This window comes from Xyrauchen texanus, chromosome 15, assembly GCF_025860055.1.
Source record: "Xyrauchen texanus isolate HMW12.3.18 chromosome 15, RBS_HiC_50CHRs, whole genome shotgun sequence".
NCBI lineage: Eukaryota > Metazoa > Chordata > Actinopteri > Cypriniformes > Catostomidae > Xyrauchen > Xyrauchen texanus.
The window spans coordinates 20,784,284-20,811,844 of NC_068290.1; the positions used below are offsets into that span (position 1 = coordinate 20,784,284).

A 27,561-nucleotide genomic window follows, 5' to 3' on the forward strand; every position below is an offset into this window, starting at 1 on the left:
CAGGAACTAGGAAGCTTGAAATCATGATCGTGTCTAGAGACTGTAATTGCAAGATGTGCAGTGAAAAAGGAGTTACGTTTTGGTCTGCTCTAACCAAAATTGATTAAATCGCTTCAAAAGATATTGATTAAACCACTGAAGCATTATGTATTACTTTAATGCTGCCTTTATGTGCTATTTGGAGCTTTTAAATTTTGGTCACCATCCACTTGCATTGTGTGGACCTACAGAGACTTCTTCTAAAAATCTTTGTTTGTGTTCTGCAGAAGAAAGTCATAAACATCTAGGATGGCATTAGGGTGAGTACATTTTTTTTTTTTTTGTGGCATAATGTTGATTACCACAAAAAATTATTATGACTTCTTCCTCCTTTTCTTTAAAAAGCAAAAAAAACAAGGTTACAGTGATTCACTTACAAAGGAAGTGAATGGGGCCAGTTTTTGGAGGGTTTAAAGTAAAAAAAATGAATTTATAATTTTAAAATTATAAAATGAATTTATAATTTCATGAAAGCACTTACATGAACTCTTCTGTTAAACCTCATGTATTATTTGGGCTGTACATTTCTTTAAATCATCATTTTTACAGTCATTTTACGGTTTATTGACATTACATCGTCATGGCAACGAAGTTGTGAAATTGGCTATAACTATACTCAGAATTTTATGTTAAGAAAATGATGTTTACATGTATATTGTTTATGACTTGTAGCTATGATTTTGAAACAGTGAGTATTAAAAAATTGCCCCCCCCATGCACTTTCACTTTTGCATTTTTAAAGGAAAGGAGGGATGAGTCAAAAATTATTTTCGTGGATTATTATTGAACCCGGAATATTCCTTTAATGGTCTATTTTTTGCATTTGTGTGCTACTATGTATTCAATCACAGCAATGAAAACGTGTTTCCCAAAGGGCCTCGCTAAGGGGTTTCAGAAGGTGTGTCCTGTGTTCTTGCAAATTTGTTAGACATTACATTGTCTCTGGTATAGGTAAGTGTTGCACTGCTATGGTGCCTCATAAATTACATTTCACACAATTTCTCTGTCTTTTCTGAGCATAAATAAAGATGCCAAGCTCACCTCAGCTCCCAGAGCCCCCTCCCTAGTGAATTTCAATCATTCTTAACCACACCCACTCATGTTTCTGTCCAACAGCTGCCATCTGGCTGTCTCTACGGCAACTGACTAGACCACCTTCAACACCTGCACCTGAGGGAAAGAGAGAAAGATCAGCGACTCTCAGGTAAAGGTAATGTTAACTTAGTATATGATTGTTTTTTTTATCATTATAAATGATGCTGTTAAGATTATATTAGTAGTGTATATTAGTTCATATTTACTTTGAAAACAAATATGAATTAGTATATTATTAGTTTATATTTATATTAATGTATTTGATTATTTATATTAATATACTGTATTAAACATCATGTAAATTATTTCTTATAATGTAAAATATAACTTAACATTTTATAGTTAAAATTCAGCCTTCAGAAGGATAACAAAAAAATTTAGTAATGTGCGTGATGGGTTAATCTTTTGTGTGTTAATAATTTTTTTCTAAGAAACTAGGTTGAGATGATTGTCTATAATGTGACATGTTATAACCACGTAATAACTATATAGTTAATAGTATTTCGCTACTTTGCATCAGTTTATTCAGTGTGGTTTCTTGCATGCGTGTTTCTCCTCTAGAATGGGCTATGATCTGGAACGCTTTGTGGGTTATGTTAATGAGGGTCTGCTGTGCTGCGTTTGTCGGGATGTGTTGGAGGATCCTTTGCAGGCTCCATGTGAGCATGCCTTTTGCAGCTCCTGCATTCATGGATGGCTCATCCACCATAATAATTGTCCAGAGGACCGCTTACCTTTAGACATCACACATCTACGCCCATTATTCAGGTAGCAAACATCATGCACCTGTAACTCTTATACCGTTTATATTGTAAGCAGAATTACATGTAAGTAATGAGGTAACTGAACTTATGTCTTTATGTAAGTGCAATGCTTTTCATGACTATTCATTTAATTACTTTTCATTATACCAAGTGTGCCCGTCAACTGTTGTTAAAGGGATAGTTCACACACAAAAAAAAACCCATTTCTGTCGTCATTTACTCACACTCATGTTGTTACAATCCTGTATGACTTTCTTTTTTCCATGGAACACAAAAGGAGATGTTAGAGTCTCAGTCAACATCCACTTTCACTGCATCTTTTTTCCCTACAATAACAGTGAATGGTGGCTGAGGCTGACATTCGATTAAGTTTATGTTACATAAGAAGAAACGGTTTTGGAACAACATAAGGATGAGTAAATGATGACTGACTTTTTTGAGTGAATTATCAATTTAGTAATGTAATATGAAATGTTTAATGTGTGTTACAGATACATGAGGAATGATTTAGCAAGGCTGCAGATGAGGTGCTTGTTTCGGCCACAAGGTTGTGAGGTTATATGTGCTCTGGAGTCTATTCATAGGCATGAGCAACAGTGCGACTATGCTCTACTGAATTGCAGTAATGCAGGTACACACATACTTACATACACATGCACACAATACATGCATTCACAGTATTAAAGCATATAGTTATGTCTTAATACCTGCACTTTAATGGCAGGGAACAGGTGGCATGTACACTGCAGCCATAGCCTCATTCATATACACATACAATACAAAATGCAATTGTAACAGCAGATGAATGGGCGTTGTGTGACCACAAGGTAGAATTTCTCTCTAACTGAGTAATCACATCTTTAATTATTAATGAGGGACCCCCTCAGGCATCCAATGAGGTACAACAATTGAGCTTTTCAGTTCATAAGCTAATTCTTTCTGAGAAATCTCTGGGATATTGCAACCAAAAATGAAAATTCTATCATTGTTTACTCACCCTCATGTTTTTCCAAACCTTGGAACACAAAATGAGATGTCAGTCTGAATGTTAGCCTCACTCCCCTTATTCACTTTCATTGTACGAACAAAAGAGCAAGCCATCATACAGGATTGGAACAACAAGAGGTTGAGTAAATGACATCAGAATTGTACTTTTTGGCCTTTAACCCTTTAACTACACAGATATACATAAAGTATTAGTAAACTAAATGCAGATTTCCCTAACCCTGGAAATGTATGCATGTGTGTATGTAAATATGCAGGTGGCGAGTACTTATGCTACCGCTGTGGTAGGTGCATTGTGTGTTTGTGTGCTTTGTGCAAACTCTGTGTGCCTTGCTAGATCTTTTAGTAGAAATGTATCAGTGCTGGTCTGCATGAACTTTTGCTATGTACCAGTGTGTCATCTTGTTTTGTTGTCTATGATTATCTTACATCATTTCTTTTCTGCTGGTGGCAACATTCAGGCTGCCCTCTTCAGGTGTCACGACGCTCTCTGGAAGCTCACCTGTGTGTCTGTGAGTACAGCAGTAGGGTTTGTGCAAGTGGCTGTGGATACACAATACTAAACACAGAGGAAGCCCGACATAACTGTGTATCTGAGCTCCGAGCCGAGTTGGACATGCTCAGGTAGAAAAACACTGAAGTGATGAAGACTGAGGCCAAGTTATTGATGTTATGTTGGATAACAGGGTAGAATGTAAAACGTATAGATGCACCAGTATGAATTTTTTTGGTCCGCTACCGATTTCAATACTGGAAAAAAACTATTGCCCGATACAGATATTTTCTCACTTACCTTATTTTGTCATCAGATTAATTTTTTGCTCAGAAATTATGTTTTAAAAATGTACAGAGGTATGAAAGCTTTTGTTCTAACAATAAATAATTTCCATTGAACATGGATTGGATAAGTTGAACATATGACAGGCCACATTTTTAAAGAGAACCACAATAAAAGATAAATGGAAAATAAAAATTTTAAAAAGAAAATATTGAAAAATAACTACATTTCAAAGCATGGTTGGAAAAACATTATTTTGTACTTCTAAAACATTTTTGCCCTTCTGTGTTTGCAGTTCAAAACAATATAGCTCACATTTTACATGTTTGTACAGTATATAATGGAACATCATAAATTAATATTATGCATATGTTGGGCAATTCGACGGAAACGTCAACCACATAATGGAAAAAGAAAAAGTTACATTTTTTAAGTTCTATTGTGGAATATTTGGTAATAGAAAATGCAAACCACACCGCCAGAGGGCGCTACTTGCTTACTCAATGCTGACTGAATCGCAGAATCCAGTCGAATTTTAAGCTTTCAGTGTTAAGTAATCGTATAAGACCATATTGTAATTTCAATTTTAACTTAATCAATCATGCAGCCTTAATTAATACCATACATATACCTATTTATGTATAGGTAAGTGCAGCTTTGACAACTGTCACTTACATGAAGGGTTTTCCTCATTAATGTGAGAACAAAAATTATTAAAAAAAAATATTACATGTTCTTAGTAGTGCCAACCATTCTGGTTCATGCATTTGAATTCACAGAGTTTTTTTTACAAAGTGTGACGATAATTAATATTCGTTTTTCATATAGGCCGATGGTTTAAATTTGGTTAATAATTGGCCGTAAATATCAGCGATCGGTGCATCCCTTGTAAAAAGTGTGGGAAATGTGTGTTTTCAATAGGGCAGAGTTAGACTGTAAGGTTGAAGAGGTGAGGCATGAAATGGAATCTCGCTTGGATTCCCAACGACGACATATGGTGCAGAAGGAGAGTTTGCTGAGGAGTGAGGTGGATGAACTTAAGGTAGAATATGCAGAATAAATAATTAAATATATATAAAAACAAATCTGATAAATGAGGGAGACCGGGTAACTGACAGTTGTGTGTTTTTGCAAAGGGCCAGCTGTCCCGTGTGATGTCAGATGTCCGTGTTCTCCTGGGTGCAGAGAGGGGACGCAGACAAGAGTTGGAGAGGCTGGAGCTTGAGAAGGCAGAGCTTCTTGAACTGTTAAAGGAGGGGCTTAGACCAGCCACTCCCTCTGCACCAGCAACGACACCTGCTGAGGGGCCAAAAAAGTCAAGCCCCCGCAGCCTGGCTTTGGATTGCATCAAGAGGAAGAATAGAGAGTTGACTGTTATTTGAGGACACTGCTTTTTATGAGAATCAGGGAGAAAAATAAGGAAGAAAGAACATGCTAATAAACAACACTACCTTTAATATTCACATCTCCTCACTATTAAAGGTGCAAACATAATTGTTTCATCATTGAAAAAAGACTTACCCTAAAGAAATGAAGAGAACTTTTACTTTTGACAAAAATATGTTTAATAATATATGTTGACATGAGGACTCCAGTCCAGTCATTGCAGTAGGCTTGCAAAATCAGTTTTATTTGACGTGGGCCATCCAGTTGAGATCCCGTTTCAAGCTGAATACTGCTCACTTGATCTCACTTTTTATACCCCTGTTATTGGACAATTTTGCTCATGGAATAAATTAATCATGGCTGACTGAGGATATTGCGTTTCTGCAATAGCATTGGTAACTCTTGCTTGATGCTGCATCCATGCTGCAAGGCTTCCATGCAATCCAAGAAGTCTGTCATATCAGCCAGCACAAAATAAGCAAAAAATTGTTGAAAGCATCTTTAAGAAACCCTATTGTTGTAACAAGTCCAATGAGGAGGAGTAGGTGCATACTGGACGAACCAAATTGTGTAGGAAAAGAGTTTGACATTTGTTACATTTGAACAATCCACAGTTAGTATATTAATATAATTTTGTTTTAGATTTTGAGAGACATGTCAAAATTTGCAAGAACAAAACAGAGGCATTTTACAGTGTCCATTCTCTATAAGGTTGATATTAAAATAGTTTTCTCAAAACACAAGTTACACGTTTTTTTTTATTATTATAAAAAATACACTCAAACATAAACTCACAAGAATTTAATCATATTTTAAGTTTTTTAAAAAAAAATGAAAGAAAAACACAAAACTTGGCAATGATATACACAATGTCAGCCAATGGTTGCAACAGATAAAGCAAATCCACATTCTGATTGGTCCTTTAGAGCCTGATGGCTGAGTTTGTTTTGCTCATAACAGCATCTAGCGAGTGAATGAGCGGACATGTCGGCCCCGCCCACCTCCACTCCCTCCACTGCTGAACTTCCCTTGACCACGTCCACCACCACCAACTCCACCTCCTCCCACATTAACTCCACCACCACTCAGCCAGGACAGACCAGTACCTCTACCTCTGGCTCTGTCTCGAGGAGCCAATCGGTATGCACCTAAAGAGTTAGGAGAGAGTGTTCAGTAATAAAACAGAGCTGTAGGCTAAGCTAAATAATTATTTGAAACATTTCACTAAATACAGAGAGGCCTTCTTTCCAAGGTCATGGAAAACCTGGAAATATAATTTTAAAAATGCAGTTTTCAGGGCCTGAAAAAGTTTTGAAAATGTATAAAATGTTATGCTATTATGCCACAAATATTGTCAATTGAGCTTAACTTGTATTTAACCCGGAATATTCCTTTAAATATGCAACCTTGTAATCATGTTGCAGGTAACTGTGTCACAAGTGTCCCAATGTTCAGTGGTTGAAAACCCTTGCTAGTGCCCAAATTCATTTTCACGATATAATGATTCACAACACATGGAGAGAGATGAGACGCACCCTAAGAATACATTGGTGTATAAAGTATTTATCGGTTTATGTAGTTATTGTCTAGAATTGTATTTTAAAATAAGTGTGTTGACTTACCTGCGGGTGGTTGCCTGGAGGGTAACGGTCGTGCGAAGTTGCTTTGTGCTCCGCGAGGTTCACTGTAAGTCCCTCTGTGAGTGACGGCTGTTACTGGAGTGCTCCAGGCGGAGCCACGGCCACCCTCACGGCGAGGATAGTTACCTTAAAAATTAATCATTTTTAATTGCAAGTCACTACTTTTATCAGCCATGTATAAAATTAAATATTTGTGCATGTCACAAGAAATATGTGCCTGTACCAGCAAGAAGAACATTTTTGGGGGCTGGTGGCATAAAGAAGCGGGTGTGGCTTTGGAAGCCCCTCCCTCTGGTTCCTCCAGTGAATAAGCCTCTAGTTGGTGGCTTGGCTCCTCCTCCTTTCGGTAGGCGTTTGGCCAGGGCCAGACCAGTGGGCGGACCCACGTCCGTAAACTCTGCAGCAAGGAAATCGTCCACATGCATGGAAGGAGGACGACTGGTGTTCTGCTTGCGCTGTCGGAAAATGTCATGTGGCCGACAGAGCTGGCCAAACCCACCACGACCCCGACCTCGAGGGGCTGCCATGATGTGAGCTCGTTTTGCAGGCTCCACATAATCTGACTTCCCACTGCAAACAAAGACACTTGATTTGTAGCTATAAAGACTATTTATACATGTCAAGATTGATGTGTCAGAGTAAAACTGCAGTGGATCAGTAGACCATTAAACAATGGAAATGATAAAACCCACCCCCCCATACATGGACAATACATATGCTTAAGTACCTGGATGTGATGAAGGTCTCATGTTTGTGCTTGCCCAGTCTGAAGCCTTTGGTTGGTTTGCTGTGCCCTGGGGAATCAGGTTCACTGAGGAACGACCGCTCTAACTCTGCCTTCAGGTCCAAGTCTGGACAACATTGCTGGGCCAGTGCAACTAGGTCTACTTTCACCTGCAACACATAAATTTGCCACCATGTGAAGTTTGCAGATGCTGACTACCACCCCTGGAGTTCACAAGTTCGAATCCCAGGGCGTGCTGAGTGACTCCAGCCAGGTCTCCTAAGCAACCAAATTGGTTGCTAGGGAGGGTAGAGTAACATGGTTTAATCCTCCTCATGGTCAATATAATGAGGTTCATTCTTGGTGGGGCGCATGGTGAGTTGTGCATGGATGCTGCGGTGGATGGCGTGAAGCCTCCACACGCATTATGTCTCCACATTAACGCGTTCAAGCCGTGATAATATGCGTGGACTGACGCTCTCAGACACGGAGGCAACTGAGAGAGTCACTACGCCACCACGAGGACTTAGAGTGCATTGGGAATTGGGCATTCCAAATTGGGGAGAAAAACAGCAATCTATTAAATGTTTGAGTGTCCAAATAAAAAAATTGTGATTCTAAAATGTATAAACAATGTAACCTTAAAATCTTCCACAGGCCAGCAGCTGATTAGCTTTTCAAATTAGTTCACAAATACAAATAGATACATTTATTGTTATTCCTGCAAACACATCCTGTAACTCACCATGTCTACTTCTGTCTCCAAATCCTCTGACTGAAATGGAGAAAACCATAGAGCCTTCAACTGCTCATCCAAGACATCAGAGAGAACATAAACCGTTCTGAAGACAGAACCAGAAAGAGAAACATTATTCAAAATTTGTAATGCCAAGATCCCCTTTGTAAAATATAAAGGCAGCTATATATTTTCTTGTACATTGACCTCTAGTTCACTAAATGTAACACACAGTTACTCTCCTCCTGTGTTACCTGTGGTTGAACTGTGTCTGGAGTGGCTCTGGTGGAGGCAGAGTGGGCTCAGTTTCAGGCTCTGCATTAGTGGGTGAATCTCCAGAACTTTCTATAATCTGTCGCAGTCCAGCCACATTCTCGAGCAGAGTCTCCAAAGACTCGTCGTCTTTACAGAGCTCCTATACACATGGGACAACAATACAACATGAGATAAGGTTAATACGAGTGGCTCCTTTAATGCAGCCAACAGGTCAGAGCTCAATTATGATATACTCTAGTAGTGTTGTCACGGTACCAAAATTTCAGTAGTCGGTACCAATAGCAGTGAAATTTCACGGTACTCGATACCATTTTAGGTACCAAAGCAAAAACAGGTTACTAAACAACACTCTTATTAACAAAGTTAACAAAACATTAGCAGCAGAACTAAGAACAGAAATACGCCATTGAGCAACACTTTAATTTAAATATATTATTTTTAAATTATAACAAAACTGTACAATGTATGCTTAAAGTATTTTTGAACACTTATATAAGATTTGCTTCAACTTTTGCAACTATTACTTTAAGCTTTTACCAAGTAAAAAAAACGAAATAAACAAGCATACAATAGAATGAATAAAAAAACAATTTCCAAACTAATGTGTAAAGTGCTCTCTTATTAATAAAGCTGCATATTGCCAATTTTCTTCACGATAATAAATGCACAGTGACAAATATTATGATTGAATAAGTCGCGAGCAATCGCGTTCTAATATAGCTGCATTAAGCATCCGCGCTCGAGGATGAGCGTCCCCAAGGCAGAGTCTCTCTCAGCCGGGTGCAGTTTCAAACTCTCCCCCTTGGATCGGGACATTCACGCAACTCATTGAAGAGGAGCTTACCACCAAGAGAGAATGCCAGTTTCAGAGTTTAAAGTTATTAACACGACCTGCTTCTGTATTATTTGAACTTTAATAAAGCTATAACACATTAAATATAACTACATTTGTAACGCCGGGATGTTTCCTTTAAAGAGCTCCGGCTCCGCTTATTCCACAACGAGACTGCTTCAGAATTTACTTTTTTATTTTTATAATTCCCTAATACTGTGATCTTTGTAATTCTTCCTCTCCTTCGTCAGGCGTGAACTGCAGTGCTGCTCTCGCGCATCATCATTACAGTTTAATATGATTTCATTTTACATTAAATGAGATCAAAGGACTATTTGACAATGAACATTTTTCTCGTCATTTTTTTATTTTCGACGTTGTCGATAATGTCGACTAAAAGTTTCAGCCCTAATGCAAATGATAATATGCTTTTAAACTATCCTGCTTTGGTTGCTTGAATTAATCCATGTGTCTGTCTTTCAGGTGCTTTATTAAGTTTCATGTGTTTCCTCCTTTCGTCAGAAAATTGTGAAAGCACCGTTTACAAATAGGTTTTTGCTGATCTATGATGTTTCCCTTTTCATCAACCTCAAATACAAAGAATTTCCAAACCTGGCTTTTTCCACTTTTCTTTTCGACAAGATTCAGTTGAGACTCTGCAGCAGCTTTGCTTGTCGTCATCTTTTTCTTGTTGTGAGCGTTCAAAAGTTCCAGTCTCTGCATGGGTACTGGGTAGACCAGGTACTCGGTACTCCGGTACCTTCAGAAATTCTGGTATCGTAAAATTTCTTTTTTTTCAGTACCGACTTGGTACCGGAGTACCGGTATTTTTGACAACACTATACTCAAGTATCTCTGCCATTTATACCATTATATGTTTCTCCAGTTCAGGTAATGGATGTTCCCCTGATTCCTCCTTCCACTGCAGCAGCTGTTTCATGTCACTCACACTAAGAAACAATGAGCGACTGTCTATGTCTTCATCCTGTTATGGCATAAATAATATAAATAAGCACATACATACTAGCACAAATAAATGTAAACACATTCTCTTGCATGCATACCATTGTTTCAGTGTTAAGGATCTGTCTCAAAAAGTCAAACAGGGCTGAAAGAAGCTCTGCTGATTCTTTGTTAAAGGAGGTGGTTTCCCTGAAGATCAGAGAGGAAACGGCCAAGCTGTGTTTGTTCAGAGAGCTGCAACACAAATACATAAACACTGCATGTTAAAGACCCCATGAAATGAAAACTGGAGTTTTGTGGCTTTTAGTTCTTGTCCATTACCTTTGAAGCATAAACATAACATCCTAGTGTACACCTAAAAGTTGACAAGATGAACTTTTTGCAAATGTACATATATAAAATGTAGTCTTTCTCCAAAAATATTGATGACTCGTGCTGCACTCCACAGATTTTGACCAGAATGAGAATTGGCAAGTAGCAAATCATGTTTTTTTTTTTTTTAAAGGGACAAGCCCTTTGATATGCCCTGCCCAAACACATGATATAAAACTATAATCATCAAGCCATTTCATGTATACCATTTATAAAACACATTTTACTAATACTCAAAACATTGACCACACTCACATTCACACAGCGATTTATTCCAGAGTTTTTGCATTAAGCGGTGTTCTGAAACATCATGTAAACAAGAACACAGATTTCCTAACACCATTTAAGGGATTAAGGTTTCTTATAGAGAATGCAGCTTAATGTGGCCATGTAAACACATAAGCAGCATTCTAACAGGTTTTGGAGGAGTGCACATATGTGTGAACAAATGTCATAAGATGGAGCCCAAAAACAAAGAATTTAGCATTTCTGGGAGAAAAGTGGGAAAGCAAATACACTATAAATTATGCCCATTTATACACACACCAATGTAAAATACTGACTTACATAAACATATAGCTTCTAGTACATTGGGGGAATCCCAGAGTTTTACATAAGGAAACCCCACTATTGAAGCACAATTTCACTATAGATTGTGATAGAAAGTGAAGGAAACAAACACAGCAACAACTCTGGAATGTCTGGAAATAAACTGAAGCAATGAGGAAAAAAATAGCAAAGTCTTCTTAGGATACCATGCTTGTTATTTACACCAGCGTCACAGGAAAATAACATTCCTGTGGAGAAAGCTGCTAACTGACCAATCTGTATGTATACGTGAGTCAAGAATATGCCACTTATACAGTGCATGTAAACAGGAATGAAATTTCTTGCAACACGTCACTTTTTCACACTTTCTGGAGTCCATGTAAACAGTCATTTTCATACCTTTTCAGGTGATAGAGTCCATAGTTGTGCTCTGTGAGGAACATCATTGTTCGAAGACATGTCAGCTGGAGTGTGTAGGTACTGTGCGTATTTCCCAACACTTCCAACATTCCGTCACATATACACATCAGCATGTCTCTGGTCGGCAATGCATTGGCCAGCTGCTCTAACTCAGACACAGATGCCTCTCCTGAGCCGCTCACGACCAGCGACACATCGCTGATCACATAGTGACTGAATAATGGAAGCTATCAATTCAGCATTCTGCTGTGCTGATAGGCTGGCATTTGCTGTTAGGACAATCATGGCCAACAGGAAAGGAAGAAGGTCTGAAAGTTTGTCCTCCACTTTCCCATCACTACGCCCCTCACTGCGTGTCAGTCCGCCCAACAGAGCCAGCATGGCCGTCTTGCAAGCACGTTGAGATGCCAGCAGGTCAAGAAGGGCTAGTAGCCTTATTAAGCGTGAGCCAGCTGCCTCTCTAAACACACAAGACACAGTCTGTAATTTAAGCTGTTTGATATATGTACACACACACAAACACATTTTTACTGTATTACAATTCCTAAATTTGTAAAATTACTTATTTTTGTGATAATTTATATTTCTAAGAACTGAAACTCAATTATTTTGTGACATTACTTCATGTTTAAAAATATTCTTACTTTTTTTTTTTATTATTGTGACAGGAGCAGGGATTGTTTTTAAAAAGAGGGAAGAATGGAAGGTGCAAACAAAAGGGAACCTGTTGCACTCCAAGCAATTAAAGGTTAGGAGAAAATGTATCTTTCAGCCAGACAATGAACCACAAAAAAAGACAAAATCAAGATCAGAGCTCCTCAATAAAATAATACAAAGACAATGTGAATGTCCAAAAATGGCCAATTATCAATCCAATTAAGAACTAGAGGTCGACCGATAGTGGATTTTCCAATACCAATATTTAAGATGGTGGAAAAGGCTGATAAACTCTTAATCTGCCGATAGTTTTTAAAATAGATTTATCAAATGTTAAAATAGTTTTTGTCTTCCCTTAATGTGATGGGAAAAGACATAGATGCTGCAGAAGTCCAAAATGAGTAATAACCCGAGATGCATGTTTATCTATCGTGCAGCCAAAATGAATAAAATTAAAATTAAAATTAAGATTTGGTGCATAATGAGGGACGCTTTATTATAAACAAGTCTGAAATACACCTGGAACTCTGTGCTTCCAACTCACACAAACATACAAGGGAAACAAAACATGTACTCTTTCAATAATCTACAATGTATTAACAATAGAAAAACTATAAAATGAACATTGTCATATGGGCTAATAAATACTGTATGAGCAGTCATTTATATACAGTGCATAATAGGTCGGCAATGGTTTTGACATGGAGTGTCATTTAAAAATGTTCTTGTTAATGGCTGTGCTGACACAATCTGGTACATATTCTAATATTTTCTTAATGTTTCAACTTATAGAAGTGTAGGTTTTTACTGAGGAGAAGTTACCATAAATTAGCGTATTTGCATATGCAAATGAATGGTGCAATTGAAAGAAATGTACAGGTAAATAACACCTTAATAGCATAAAACCTTAAAAGAAGCACATTTTATTGTTATTAATTCAGGGAAGAAGAAATTGTACCATTTCTTTAAAAACAATAAAAGGTTACAATTGTACAGTTTGCAGTTCAAAATGGCCACAAACAGCCATGGTGTGGAGAGGGTCCTCACTGCAGAATGATGACATAGTGGATCTAATCATCTGTGTAGTGGATTTTGGTGATTTAGTGGATGTTTTGGTTTTATGCGTAAAACTGAGTAGTATTGCTTAGTATTATGATTACACGGAGACATTGGTTCAGTACAGCTTAGCTTTTGAAATGGTCTTTGGAAAAGTTTTGCAACACACTCATTCTTTATTATAATAATACAAATTATTAATTATATAGCCAATTATTACTCACATTTTAGAATAATAGTAAAGTCATCAAAACTATGAAATAACATACATTGAACTATGGGAATTATGTTGTGACTTATGTTTGTTTAGTTGTGACTAAACAAAATCCAAACTAAATCAAATCTGTGTTATATTTGAGCATATTCAAAGTAGTCACCCTTTGCCTAGAATTTGCAGACATGTACTCGTGACATTTTCTCAACCAACTTCTTGATTTTTAAACAGTATTGAAGGAGTTCCCATCTATGTTGGGCACTTATTGGCTGCTTTTCTTTATTATTTGGTCCAAGTCATCAATTAAAAAAATAAAAAAAGATTTAATTAAATTGTAGTTTTATAATGAAATCAATTAATATGGTGGCACAATATTATGTTGACATTTTTGTCAACAAAACTAATTTCAAACATTTAAGCATAGGCCATCAGATCAAAAGATTTTTAAGATCATGAGAAACATTTCAGTCAAGTGTTTCAAAAGTTTTGACTGGTAGTGTATACTGATCAGCCATAACATTAAACTACTGACAGGTGAAGTGAATAACATTAATTATCTAGTTACAATGGCACCTGTCAAGGGGTGGGATATATTAGGCAGCCATGACGTCTTGGTGCCAGATACCACAGGACACCTTCAGAGGTCTTGTGGAGTCCATGCCTCGACAGGTCAGAGCTGTTTTGACAGCACGAGAGGGAACAACACAATATTATGCAGGTGGTTTTAATGTTGTGGCTGATCAGTGAATATATATATATATATATATATATATATATATATATATATATATATATATATATATACACACCATTATCATTATTTTAATAACAGAGCACAAGCATCATTTGGAGAATCTGTACAACCTGGAGCAAATCTGCATAGAAGAATGGGCTAAAAATTAAACCTGAGTAAAAGGTGACGAAATAATACAATTTGTTTGTACAAAATTTGTTAAAGATCTTTTCTAACATTTAAATAATTTCATATTTATAATACAACACATCATTTATATACAATGACCAAATTTTAGGTCAATTACAGGGAACAATTTCAAAGAAGATTTTTTTTAATTCTCTAAAACGAGAGAATTGGTAAACGATCTTAACACTTACAAGCACAGAATATTTTTAACCCAGATATGGCCAAAACCCAGTTATGGATTGAAAACACCCTTTTTGATCATTAAAATTCCATGACTTTTTCAGTAGTTTGTGATTTCTGGCAACTGATTTTGAAAAATCATTTTGAATCAGACTGATTCGATTTACTTTTTGTGAACCGATTATTATGGCTTGCAACCAAGTTCTACTCTACATAAGCTCCATCCAAGAGTTACATTTAGGTTATGAAATATTTTAGAGCACAGGGTAACTAGAAAAATGTATATTCACAATAGAAATTTCCATGATTCAAGTTTTAGTTAATTTTACATAAAAACTTTATAAAAGTAATTCAATTAGATAACTGAAGCTTATTCATGCTAAATTATCTGTAATGTAGGAGCTTTGTACTCTGATTGTAATCACACGTGTGAGTGTGTATCTTACTGTTGCATCTCCTCCTGCAGCTGCTCCAACAGTGTTCTCATCACCAGGGTTGCAGTGGGTGCAGCAAGATCACAGAGCTGTACACACACCCGGCGTAGCATGGACAGGAGCGGTGGACAGCTGCTCACACACGCACACCTCAGCACTTCCTGTAAAACTCGGGCCTGAGCATGTAAGTGCACACTCCACAACTTTCTTGTGTTCATCGCAACCCCAATGTCTTGCACAGAAAGTGCCTGTGAGAGAGAAAGAGGGAGAGAATGAGAGATGGAGAGAGAAGATTGTACTACTTTATGGTTTTATAAATTAAAGTTAAAGTATATTTAAGCAATAGTACAAGGTGTCACAGAAAAGTATCAGATTTAAGGGTCAGATAATACTCTTAACAATATTACATAGGTGTGCACAATAAAGATCAGTGGGTGGAATCGTTTGTTGCTTATGCATGTTTATGTGGGTTCGGTACCTGTGTGGTCTGCATGGGCAGCGGTAGAGGCAGCAGTTCAGAGAGCAGACTGAGGCTGCTGTAGATGTTCTCTGGAGCAGCCAGTATGGAGTTCAGCACTTCCTTCAGCATCAGAGACCAGCTGTTTCCTGCCACAGTCTCCTCTGAACCAGTCTCTTGCTCGCTAACCGCATGTGTCAATGTTAACAAAATCTCTGTCACGTCTCCCTGGATACGTAACTCCTCCACATCCAAGCGACCGGTTGTCGGGGTGGAGCAGAGAATCTTGTGAAGAGTGACACAGACGGAGGGCACACGGACGTCACGGAACTCGCAGTTTCCCCCGCACAGCAGCTCTGTTAACATGGCTCGGATGAGTCTCAGCGAGCAGGAGGCCACTGAAAGCATCATGAGTCGCTGTGCCGTGGGGCCCATCGGCCCATGTAGTCGCCATGGCAGTAGCAGCAGTGATGTAAGCTTCTGGAGGACTTTAATAAAAGTGTCCATTCCTTCAGCACTAAAGAGGGCAATTATTGCCTGGTTCCACTTCAAGTCTTTCTGTTGACCTGCGCGCACACACACACACAATAAGTTGTATCAGGATCCGAGGTAATATTTTTATTCAAGGATTTGCATGACTACTCATTTTAAATAATCAACTAGATGTTCAGAAAGGTTGTCAATTAGTTAGAGGGTCAATGTAAATAACTCACCATATGCAGTGCAGCTTTAGTGGCCTCTGCTGTTTACAACACGGCATTGACAGATTCATGCTGTTTGCATTGTTGTGAACAGTGCAGTCTGCCTCTGGGCAACACTTGATTAGTTTCTGGTTGGTTCACAAAGAATTTTGGCTTGTATGTGAACACTCCAAATTAAATCAGACTTAGTTTATTTGATCTCTTGAAAATATATCTTTGATATCGGAAGGTCAAGCTGAAGATAAAAATGCTTTGGGTTCACTTTATTTTTTACTTTTGCATAATTTGGCAATTACAGATTATTTCACAAAGTTATACAACAATTATATCTGACTGGCTATCTAGGAGTCATATCAGCACTGGGACGCTTTACTGTTTGTATCACTCCACTTGTGTTTGTGGCTTGTCCATGATTGCTCATAATACTGCTACACTAGAGCTGAGAAATAGAGTTAAACTAACAACTTCAGCATTAATTTTCAGCATTCAGCTGAAATAAGGAAATGACAGCACTCTTGCTCATGTGATATTTCATTATTAATGACACCGTTACACTGGGACAGTTTTCAGACAGGAATTTTCCTCCTGATGTCACTGTGTATAGAACAAGCGCAACTGAAGAAATATGATCCACGACTGGCCCAGTGCATAAACTAGTGGCATAACTTACCTACTAGTTGTGCAACCCCTATTGTATTCTTTCATAAGGGCCTTATTTGTTTTTTATAAAAAATAAAAAAAAGTCACATTGTCTATGGTGATAAAATTACAGGGCCACAGTATGTTTGTGCATGTACCTGGCACAGTAGGTGGAGGACAGGCAATGTGGCACAACACTCTGAGAGAAGATACAAGACCCACCCCATCAGCTGTCATCAAGTTCTCCAGATTCTGATGGAAGAAACAACAAAAGCTAGACATTCTATACCATATATGACACACATAGGGGTCTTTGTTCTGATATGACAATCTTTTGAAAATCTTATGTTTGTTTTTCAAGCAAGAGAGCATCAGGCTGAGGTCTTATGATGAAATCTGGAAAGACAATCTGTATTTCAATGTCTTGGTCAATGTCTAACATTCAGGGTTCACAGAGCAATACTCTACATACTGTAACTCATTCCAATCCCATTAACTGAAGAAAAGTGCTCTGTAGATTCTGGCATGGAGTTAAACTCACCTGTTTAATGTAGTCAATAAGTGTAGGGATCCCACTGATATCAAAATTTAATTTTTCAAGAGGCTCCAACCACTTAGACAACTCTGAAATACATTTTTTGAATATGTGATTGTGAACTGTCACATTTACAAATATGATAAAATGTTTTTTATGGTTTGCTGAAAAGCAAACTCACCCTGAAGCTTAGCATTGTTATCATCAGCATTGCAAATAGTTAGAAGTGGAGTGGTATAATGCTCCATCATCCGCAGATCACCTGACGTTTGAACCACGAGCAGTATAAGCATGCAGGCATAGTTATATGTTACAGACTTCCTTGCTTTGCCCTCCCTTATAGAAAAAGAGGGAGGAATAATCAGAAAACAAGATACATAGGAAAATAAAGCAATCTTTAATAAGCACTGGCTATTGAGTGCCTCAAAGCTCTGCATTTGGCCCTTTTATGTTTAAGAACAGCATTACAATATGGTGTAAATTTAAAACAACATACTACTTTTCATTTTTTGTCATTTTCTAGATTTTATGTGTAATTAGAATGGCCAGTTTCTGCTCTGGTACATATTGATGTTATATGTATGACAGGTGTATTGGTATGTTCTTACTCTTGGCCCTCTTTGGCATGGAACTCCAGCAGGTTGACCAGACAGCTGAGGTTATTACCCAAGCTAAATGCATGTGTTACAGCATTTCGGCCTGTGCTGCTAAAGCTAATAACATACAGGCCATGAAGTGTTGCCAAAATATCTGGATTATCACCATCTTCAAGCTCTGCCCCATTGAGCTCAGCTACACCCTGCAGTGCATGTAAAGTTTGCATAAGCCACACCCAAAAGCCATCCTCCATCGACCCATCTCCAACTGTCGGAGCATCTTCACCCTCGCCCTCTAAAAGGGGTGTGAGGGGAACCAGGTGAGAGGGTGGGGACAGGTGAGTTAAGGGAGTGAGAAGACGAAGCAGCAGGTTGGTAGGTTCATGCTTGCTGAGGAGGAAGAGGAGACCCTGCTGGGACTGCGACAAGAAGCACATCAGTTCTCTGACAGACTGCAGGACACCAATATGGGCACATGTAGCCGGATACGACAGAACAACTGCCAAGGATTCCAGAAAGTGACATGCATGCATATATCTGTAAAAAATAAATTAATAAATCAACTGCAGATATTGTCCCAGACCCTGTGTTTAGAGGAGCCCACAAGATGTGTCTTTTTTCAATGCTGATTGTATGGGGACAAAGCCCCATGAATGCAAGTGATGGCCCCGCCCCAAGTATAAATAGCTGCGTTTCCAATATTGGGCCAAATGAGGGCGTGCTAACGCATGCCAGCGCCTGGCTCGCACTGGCCCAATTCTGTAAACGTGGCTAAATGATATTCTGGTCCCTACATATGGCTCAGGTCCCTTCTTCTATGCTTAGAAAGATATAGATATTTTAACCAACACTGACTATGGTCATTCCTATGCATTTCTCTGGTCACTACTTGTACCCATTTGAGTCAGATTGCCTTAGAAATTATACCTCTAGGGTAAGGGGTTTAGAACAAAGTATTCCACAGCAAGTACCACTAATATTTGTCAAAAAGAGCTTTTATGATAATCATAAATAAACAAGATATATCAGTTTTATAGCAATGTGGTGCTGACCTGTACAGTGTTGGGTAGGGATCATCTCGTTCTGGAGGCCCTGTGATGCGTGCACTGGTGGGAAAAGCTTTCCCTGGAGGCTGTACCATACAGTGAGGTGCTGTCTCCAGCAGATGGAGCAGTTCCTCTAAAAGACCCTGCAGACTCTCCATGTCACCCTCTGACAAAGAGGACGATTCCAACAGAGTATCGATGTCCATCGGGCTTTCCCGCTCTGTCTCCAGGGTATCCCGTTCTCTCTCATCTTCTTCCCTCTCTGTGATTTTTCTGTCTCTCTCACCCACTTCTCTCTCACACTCACATCCTTCTCTTTCGCTAACCTCTCCTACTGTGGGATGCAGTTCAGCCCAAACGCTTGCTGTCCTCTGCAGGTCAGTCAAAACCTCATAAAAATGTCCCTTTTGTAAAATGGCTGCGCCTGCCGTAGCAACACGTACGGTCTGGTCCAACAGAAACAGATCCAGCAGACGCTGGTATCCACTCGTTTCTTCATTGTCATGGTGACAGTTTCTAAGCAGGTTTTCCATGCCCTGAGGCTCACTGATGATGCTGTCAAGGGAACGCAGCACATTGAGTTTCAGAGTGGATGAAATGTGTTCCGCAAAAAGCAAGCCCATCAGACTTGCAACAATCCCTTTCTCTAGCAGATCCTGCACAGGCTGGGCACCACAGTCAGCCAGGGCAGAGGCCAGTTTGCTTCCTGCTTTGAGCTGGCGAAGGTTCAGAGCTATAGGCTGTGCCAGAGCAGAGTCTAAACTAAGCGCTTCACAACTCCATTCGACTAACTGTTTTAACTTTTCTCTCTGCCCATCAGGGTCTTTAATAGAAATAAAGCTCATCCCTTTTACAAGCAAGGCAGGAATTTCCTCTAATGCCGTTATCCAACCTGCCCCTCGATCCTGCCCCTCCTCCCAGGTCTCTAACAGTTCTGATAGTTTAGCTGCAGACTCTGCCCATGGAGAGGTAGAGTCCTGGATGTCTACCGTTTTGAGTCGTTTTAGTTCTGCCTCATAGCGTGTGATGTGTGGCGGGGTGAAATGCTGGAGGGGTCGGAGTTCACGTTCGTATGGATCATACTGGACTGTTGGTAATGAGGCAAGGTCCTCAGCTGTGTAGTCCAGGTCAAAGGCAGGCAGCTTGAAAGCCCCACTTTCCAAATCCTCTTCATCACTGGAGATCTGCTCATAGCCATCATCACCTATAGACAGTAACAAGATTCATCACACACTCATTGCAGTTCCAAAGCATAAACAGAAAACGACATCTGTTACACTTTGTTTCCACTTAATCACCAAACCTAAGAAGTTCAATCTTTATCTCAATGAAACTTTGTTGAAATTTTTCTCACTGAGTTAGCCATCATTGTATATTGGAGTATGAGCTGTCTCTTTTGGTATTTATGAAGAACACTGAAATCTGCAGAGACAGACACAATCCACATTTACAACTAATGAAAACTAATATATCTGCTTTGCCCATTAACAGAAGCATTAACTCTCCCTTGTGTCAGTTACAAATTCTACCAACAGACTGGTCAATGCATTGTGCACAATTGTTTAAAAATAAAATACTTTCAGCATTTAAGTGTATGCCTCAATTGCTATTATAAATAACATATTAGCATTATATAGGGCAATCAATACTTACATCAGGGTTAATATGATAGCAGCTTAAGACACACAAACGCACACCCATCGGATGAACCCCTCATGCATTCTGATACTTTACCTTCTCCATCATCATCCTCCATCTCATCAGCCTCTTCTTCTTCATCATCATCATCTTCCTCACCCTGACTTCCCACTGATGGTGCATCGTCATCATCTTCATCACCAGCTGGGCCATCATCCTCCTGCTCTGCTTCAGAGTAGGTCTCTTCGGCAGGAAGAGATACTCGCTCAGGTGAGACGGGTTCCAGGTAATCACAACGCTGTTCTGTGTGCTCCTCCTTTACTGGACCTACACCACAGAGAACACAGAGGTTAAGTGTTCACCAGTGCTTTTACCAATTAAAAGACATGGGGCTTTAGAATAATTTATAAGAAGTTTGTAAGAATGTTCCTAAATCCAATCCAAGAAGTTGTCACAAATATCTTAAGAACGTCTTTTTTCTCTCTCTTAAAAACAAAAATCATTGTCTGATTATTGTAACCTCCTCATGAGGTTGCCTATCAACCATTTATTTTGTAAGTAGCAAGCACATCAGGGGCCCTGGGCAGCTCAGCGAGTATTGTAGTAAATTATTCTCAAGAACATTTTGTGAATCTGACCCTAGAATATTGTTACAAGATGAATAATAATATACAGTGAGTTATAAAATTCCACTTGTGAAAATGCTTCTATTTAGCATTATTTTAAATCTAGCTTTTTAAATTACAAATGATATTATCAGCAATCACAGTGAAAAGTTACATGAATTTCTTAGTATTTAATATGTCCAACTTTTGTTTTAATGACAGCATGTACTCAAGCTGGCATGGATGGCACAAGTTTGTGCAAAACCTAATGATCCATATTATCCATGCTTGTGTGCTTCAATGGATGAAAAAAAAATCAGACCTTTTGTCTAAAGGAGTGGAAAATGCCTATTGATTATTGACCTAGAAATCTCACATATTTTTTTTATTGATATGATTTCTTTATTTTAAGTTTTTCAAAATTCTAGAACTTTATTTGTTTAAATTCAATTTAAATTAAATCTCATATTTTCTGTCTCTCTTAAACTCTACTGTATATGTACATTAATCATATGTACGTTAATCTACATATACATTAATCTTGGCCACACAATCACACACTGACCAGGTGCAGGAAGAGCTTCCTCATCATCGTCGTCTGGAGGTGGAGGCCCTGGTGGTGTCCGTGGCCCTCTGGGCTGTGGTCTGGGTGGACTGCCGTTGTATTGCTCTTCATTGTCCCACTCTAAGTGAAATTTACACACACTCAAGTTTAATTTTGCCCATCATGAAGGATGGCAGAAAACAGAATAAATGTGTTTGTGCTGACCATGCTTGATGATCCTCTTGGACCCCGGCTGCTGCTGTTGGGGAGGAGGTGGAGGAGGGGGCGGAGAATCCAGCTCATGGCTGTGGGGACGATCAGCTGTGCCGTACACTGCCAATGTCAGGCATGTGTACCATCCACGCAGAACTAAACCATCTGTGTTTACCTTAAACAATAAACAGACAAAATTTACCCAAGTGTTGTTTTATAAAATACACTGCTTATTATATAATATAATAATAAACTATAATGAAAAGTATATATAATAAGATGAATCTAAAAATGAAATGCTATTAGAAGCATAACAAATGGGAAGTTGACGTTACATTATTCAATGACAGCAATGTGACATGCTATACTTGCTAAACCATTTTAAACATCTTGTCTAATTACTATACATGCAGTTTTTATGATCTAATATTAACCCTTTAAGCTATGAGGGTGTTTTTAAAGTTTTCCTGTTTCAGTGGCATCCCCAAAATAAAGGATTATAACTTTAAAATGGTAAATGGTCTGCACTTATATAGAGCCTTTTTAAGCCTTAACGATATTCAAAGCGCTTTACACTGTGACGCATTCACCCATTCACACACACACATTCATACACCAATAAAATATGCAGTGATAATTTATTAATAATTATGCAAAACTGTACCCTTTTGATTCGTCTTCAAATTTCAAAGCACTTGTTCAGTTTTGGTCATAATACCTACATGCATTGTAAAGTACAGCTTCTAAGATTTAAAACAATACCTATTTTGTGTTGGTCAATACTGTGTTTATCATTATTTTGTTCATTATTGTTTGGTGGCCCATCCAAGATTCAAGGGTTAATTAAGAGGCTACATTACATATTTCAAAATGCATTCATCATCACACCACTGGTATATCAAAGTGAACTGCAAAAAAGCGAAGTTTATTAAAAATGGAAATGAAATAGTGACAATTTACAGCACCTAAAATATACACTTTCCCTCATACATTAATATACATTTTAATCTAAAAGCACGATGTTGAATAATTAAAAGACAAGTTTATTTCAACTACCCAAATATCTCTCTTTATCCAAGTAGCTCAGAGCACTTCTGAAAATCTAGAGGGGAGGAGCAAGTCGACTCACTCAGTTTAAAATACAAATGAAGGCTAATTTGCCTACAGGCCACTTGAGGACAGGAGCTGACAGATTAAGTCATTAGAGAGGCATGTGAAAATACATTTTGGATTAGGAAAAATGCTTCAAGTATGCACATGTCAGCAGAATTTGGAGAAACCAAGACGATATATGTGTGAGTGAGATTAATTTCTAGCATGTGGGTCAATATCAACACACGTTAAAACATGTGAATATGTTGCTGGGCTGTAATGAAGTGAGTCTCTTACCTTCCCATTGGGTCTGAAGATGATTGATTTGTTCTCATCATACTCAAGGCTAGTGCGAAATTAACATGAACATCAGTGATTTCAAAAATCTGAATAAAATAATTTATTTAACTTATCAAGTGTGTAATAATCAAAAAGTGCACTGTATTTCTTGCAGAGTTTGCCAAACACAGGTGTGTGTATATAATGTGCGTGTATGTAGTACCTGCCCAGCCTGTCAAACACTGGGGCGTTGGGTTTGGAGACATTATTGAAGAACAGGTCCAACTGGAATGCGTGTGGTGCGGTCTCCCTGCAGATACACAGGAAGGGGCATTGTAACTGTCAAACCCAAACCAGAAACCCCCATTTACCATCAACATATCACATATCAGTGACATTATTTAACAAATCCCTCAATTTAAGCACTGTTCTCTTGATTTATTCTCACTTAAATCACATGCAACATGATCATTTAAAAGAGATAATAAGTTCTAATAATGTAGGCTATCAAAACAAATATTTTCTTTTCTCTCATTGTTCTTTTAACAGGTCTGGAGACAACACAGATGAGGGATGAGATCATGAGAAAAGCTGACAGTGGTCAGAGAATAGGGGGTGTGGTAGGTCTGTTTTTAAGAAAGAACAATAGGGGCCACATAAACCTTTTCCAAATTCCTCAATGTCCTGCAGCCATTTCATCTGTGGATGCAACAGTATTACTCATGTACTTGCATCCTATTGTGTACTATAGAACCGCTAGGGAACGTTGTACACATATTAAAACTTTAAACATGGTAGAAGTACTGTTAACTGTCACAATATGTCTAGTTAAATTACCTTTGAACACTTTTATGCAGAGTGGATGGCAAAGGCAAATAGTCTAACTAGCACATATGTAGAGGGATTAGAATGTTTATATCCCAACTGCATGATTTTTAATGCTCAACTGAATGCTTGGTGTACCTTAAGATAAGATGCTGTGTGTATTCTCACCCAAACGCTCTGCTGTCGGGAAGGTTGCTGTGTGCTTTGATGCCAGGGGGAATGACCCGCACTTCTGTGATCAAGACACCATATGGAAACCGCACAACATCCACATTGGTCAACTTGTAAGAGGACAGACCCAGAAGAATTTTAAGAGGCTTATTAAGATGAGGATAAATGTTATCAAGTATAGACTGATGAACAGGACAAAAAACTCACATACACACCCCTAAGTAGCCTACCAGAAAAACACTCAGGGTTATTCAACTGTTAAAGGTCTTGGAATTAAGATTCCAAACATTCAAGGAATTCGGAAAAACAAAAGCATTACAGAACTTCTGTATCATATCTAAAATTGGCAGTGCAGTGATTGCAGGACACTCTTTCCCTAACAAACTGTGATGGGACAACAGGCTAGTCTAAACTGTTTCTATAGAGCTGTTGGAATACACCTGTGTGGCGGCAAATGAGTGCAACAATACAAAGCACTCATCTACCATGTACACACACCCAACAAGACAAGAGATCTTTTTCCAGTCTTTCTCAAGGATATTAATGTAGAACACTGGAGTCAGAAGAGGATGCATTTGTAGAGGTTCCCATATTCAGGTTTATGTTTATAAAAAATACAAATAAAACACATTACCAAAATTCCACCTCAACCCAAGACCTTTAATCTAACACAACAATGAATTTAAGACTTATATCTGTTAAGGTATTCTGTTTTAGCTTAAACAGTTACTGCTTTGTAATCTGACATTTCAATTTAAAACAGAAGTTAGTCCTGATGTTTGAAGCAATATTCCTGATGTTTGATTTTTAAAGTTAAGTTTTTGTGTAAGTGATCTTCAAAGTGTGTTTATATAAATAAGAAACTGGTCAATATTGTTTTTACTCTTTGGATCTGTAAAGATGCTACAATTGTGTGTGTGTGTGTGTGTGTGTGGGGGGGGGGGTACTGTAACTAAAAGAATATTTGTATCCATGCCAAGTAATGAATTAGGAATTTAAAGCTAGCTTTAAATGGTAACCCCATGAAACTGAGCTAAAAGCATATAAGGATGTTATCTCATTAGTTGGGCTGTGTAGAATTAGATCAGTAAATTTAACACATTTAGTTATAATGCACAACATTACGTCATAATTAGAGGGTTTTGACTATTTGGACAATATGATGACAAATGATCGTTCAGGCTCAAAACAAATAAATCACAGATTAGTGATCAGGAACAGCACAACATCAAACATCCAAACTGAGAAAGGAGATTTGTTATAGTACATGATATTAGTATAATCATATAATCTGCCTTCCAGATTCTCAACAGTGTAACATTGTACTGGCAAACAATCACACAATACAGAAAACAAGCGATACATTCCACGAATCCAAAGTCAAAAAAAAAAAAAAAAAAAGACCTGGTCATCAAAGAAATGGGACTAAACTTGAGCTAAACTATACAAACAAGACTAAAATATTAATGCCCAAACTTTAACCCCCGGCTATCATTGTAAAGCCCCAAGGACTCTGTGTTTACATACACATGCTTGTTTACATGACAGCCAGCTGCTTTCAGTCAGGATAAACATGCGCATGAACTCAACTGAGCACTAGAAGAGTTCCAAAGTCTACTGATCAAGCACCGGCTGATACATATATAACAATATATGTGCATATTATTGTTTTCAAATCCAAATTCAAAACATTAGCATATAACAGTACATATTGATGACAACTACACATATGCAGCTAAACCAATATAGTCATTCCCTTTCTTTCTTACGTACATTTTGTATGATAATGTTAGACTTGCTCTACCATAAACTATAGCCGGATCTATACCGGGATGCAGTAGTTAAGATAAATGCAGAGTCCGGAATGTAAATATATGAAAACTACGATGAATGTGTATGAAATCATGTGCTCATTAGCAAGTTGTTGTTTACTTCGCTCAGTGTGTTACAAAGGAAACTTTACGAACCGCGCGAAAACAGTTTTAAAATATGTCAGACATTGTAGTCGCTGCAACGTGCAGTAATTATATGTGAAAGAGGAATGGAAAACTCTGCAAGTTTACCTCTGCACTTTGATGCTTGAACGTATCTAAAAAGAGCAGCTCCATTGCTGTTTCCCCCGCCATCTTTCTTGATCACATAAGGACTTCCGGCACAGGAAATACTTCCGGAGATGAAGTGCGTCGATGTCAGTGATGTTGTAGTAATCACTATATTTTAGTAAATACTAGATTGTAGTATTTATTTATTACTAGATTTCGATACTTTGTATATCAAACATACACGCAGTGTCCCATCTATAATACAGATTTAAATCGGCCATTTATGAGTCTCTGACTTTATGCCAGTTTAATAGTAGGCCTAAATAGTCAAATTAATAGCTACGTTTTAGAGTTAATATTTGGTCTCTAAACTAAAGCAAACTGTGGGACAATTGTTGCATTTCTGACATAACCAGCACATTTTATTCCATTAGTAATTATGTAAGAAATGTGTAATTACTAAAGAATATTCTGTTCTACTCTACTTCTAACAAAGTTATAGAAGTCATGTGTTCTTATCACGTTTACAATACATAAACTGTAATCACATTCCATACTTTTTCTCATTCAATTTTTTCCTGGATTAATAGATGGTATTAAATTATTACAATAGAACAAGGGTTTAAAAAATTCCTTGATTCATGTAGCAGAGATGACACAAACTTCAGTGGTGCATTAATACCTAACAGACACAGGTCTCAGCACTTCCAGTATTGGTGGAACCACCGTTGTGGGTGTCAAGAAACTATAATCTTCTTACTTTTGAACTGCAAAAGATGTTTCAAGTACTAAAGAGGTGGTGTTGCAACAAGCTTTGGGAACTGTTTTTAGCCTCTAGAGAGAGGATTGTTTTATTTATCTATCCACTCAGGTGAGCAAATACATGGTTATCTTCAGGAAGTTCATAATTATGAGTAGAGATGCTGGCACACTGCTAAACGTTCCAGTTTATCGACAACATTTCAAGCCAAATAGGGTCTTCATCCGGTCGAAAGGAGGGAAAAGATGACAAATGTGTTTGACCTGATGAAGACCCAATTTGGGTTGAGAATTGTTGTCAAAAAACTGGACTGTTTAGCAGTGTGCCAGTGTCTCTACTAATTTCTATGAACTTTGACCGTAGCTGTGCACCTCCA

At 38.1% G+C, this 27,561-nt stretch overlaps 2 protein-coding genes across 4 annotated transcripts; one reads left to right on the forward strand and one right to left on the reverse strand.

The window, feature by feature from the left end:
* The first annotated feature begins 294 nt into the window (after positions 1–294).
* rnf41l (ring finger protein 41, like) lies at positions 295–5,910 on the forward strand. Of its 3 annotated transcripts, none has more exons than XM_052143891.1 (7): positions 295–990; positions 1,156–1,243; positions 1,696–1,902; positions 2,390–2,529; positions 3,365–3,527; positions 4,603–4,723; positions 4,818–5,910. In XM_052143891.1, the coding sequence occupies exons 3-7, from the start codon at positions 1,697–1,699 to the stop codon at positions 5,061–5,063; spliced, it is 876 nt and encodes a 291-aa protein (XP_051999851.1). In that variant the 5' UTR covers positions 295–990; positions 1,156–1,243; position 1,696; the 3' UTR covers positions 5,064–5,910. The 3 variants fall into 3 exon arrangements, with proteins under 3 accessions (XP_051999851.1, XP_051999850.1, XP_051999852.1); XM_052143892.1 differs by having other exon boundaries at positions 928–937; XM_052143890.1 differs by having other exon boundaries at positions 295–1,249.
* On the reverse strand, positions 5,154–26,527 carry LOC127655865 (protein virilizer homolog). The gene is given in 24 exon segments (XM_052143889.1): positions 5,154–6,215; positions 6,690–6,833; positions 6,931–7,277; positions 7,435–7,601; positions 8,177–8,273; positions 8,422–8,582; positions 10,144–10,260; positions 10,340–10,472; positions 11,559–11,776; positions 11,778–12,039; positions 15,055–15,290; positions 15,521–16,065; positions 16,998–17,091; positions 17,381–17,463; positions 17,556–17,710; positions 17,983–18,507; positions 19,023–20,220; positions 20,751–20,981; positions 21,825–21,944; positions 22,029–22,191; positions 23,406–23,454; positions 23,611–23,697; positions 24,381–24,493; positions 26,447–26,527. Coding segments are annotated over 24 exon segments (5,493 nt in total). The 5' UTR covers positions 26,510–26,527; the 3' UTR covers positions 5,154–6,030.
* Between the last annotated feature and the right edge of the window lie 1,034 nt (positions 26,528–27,561).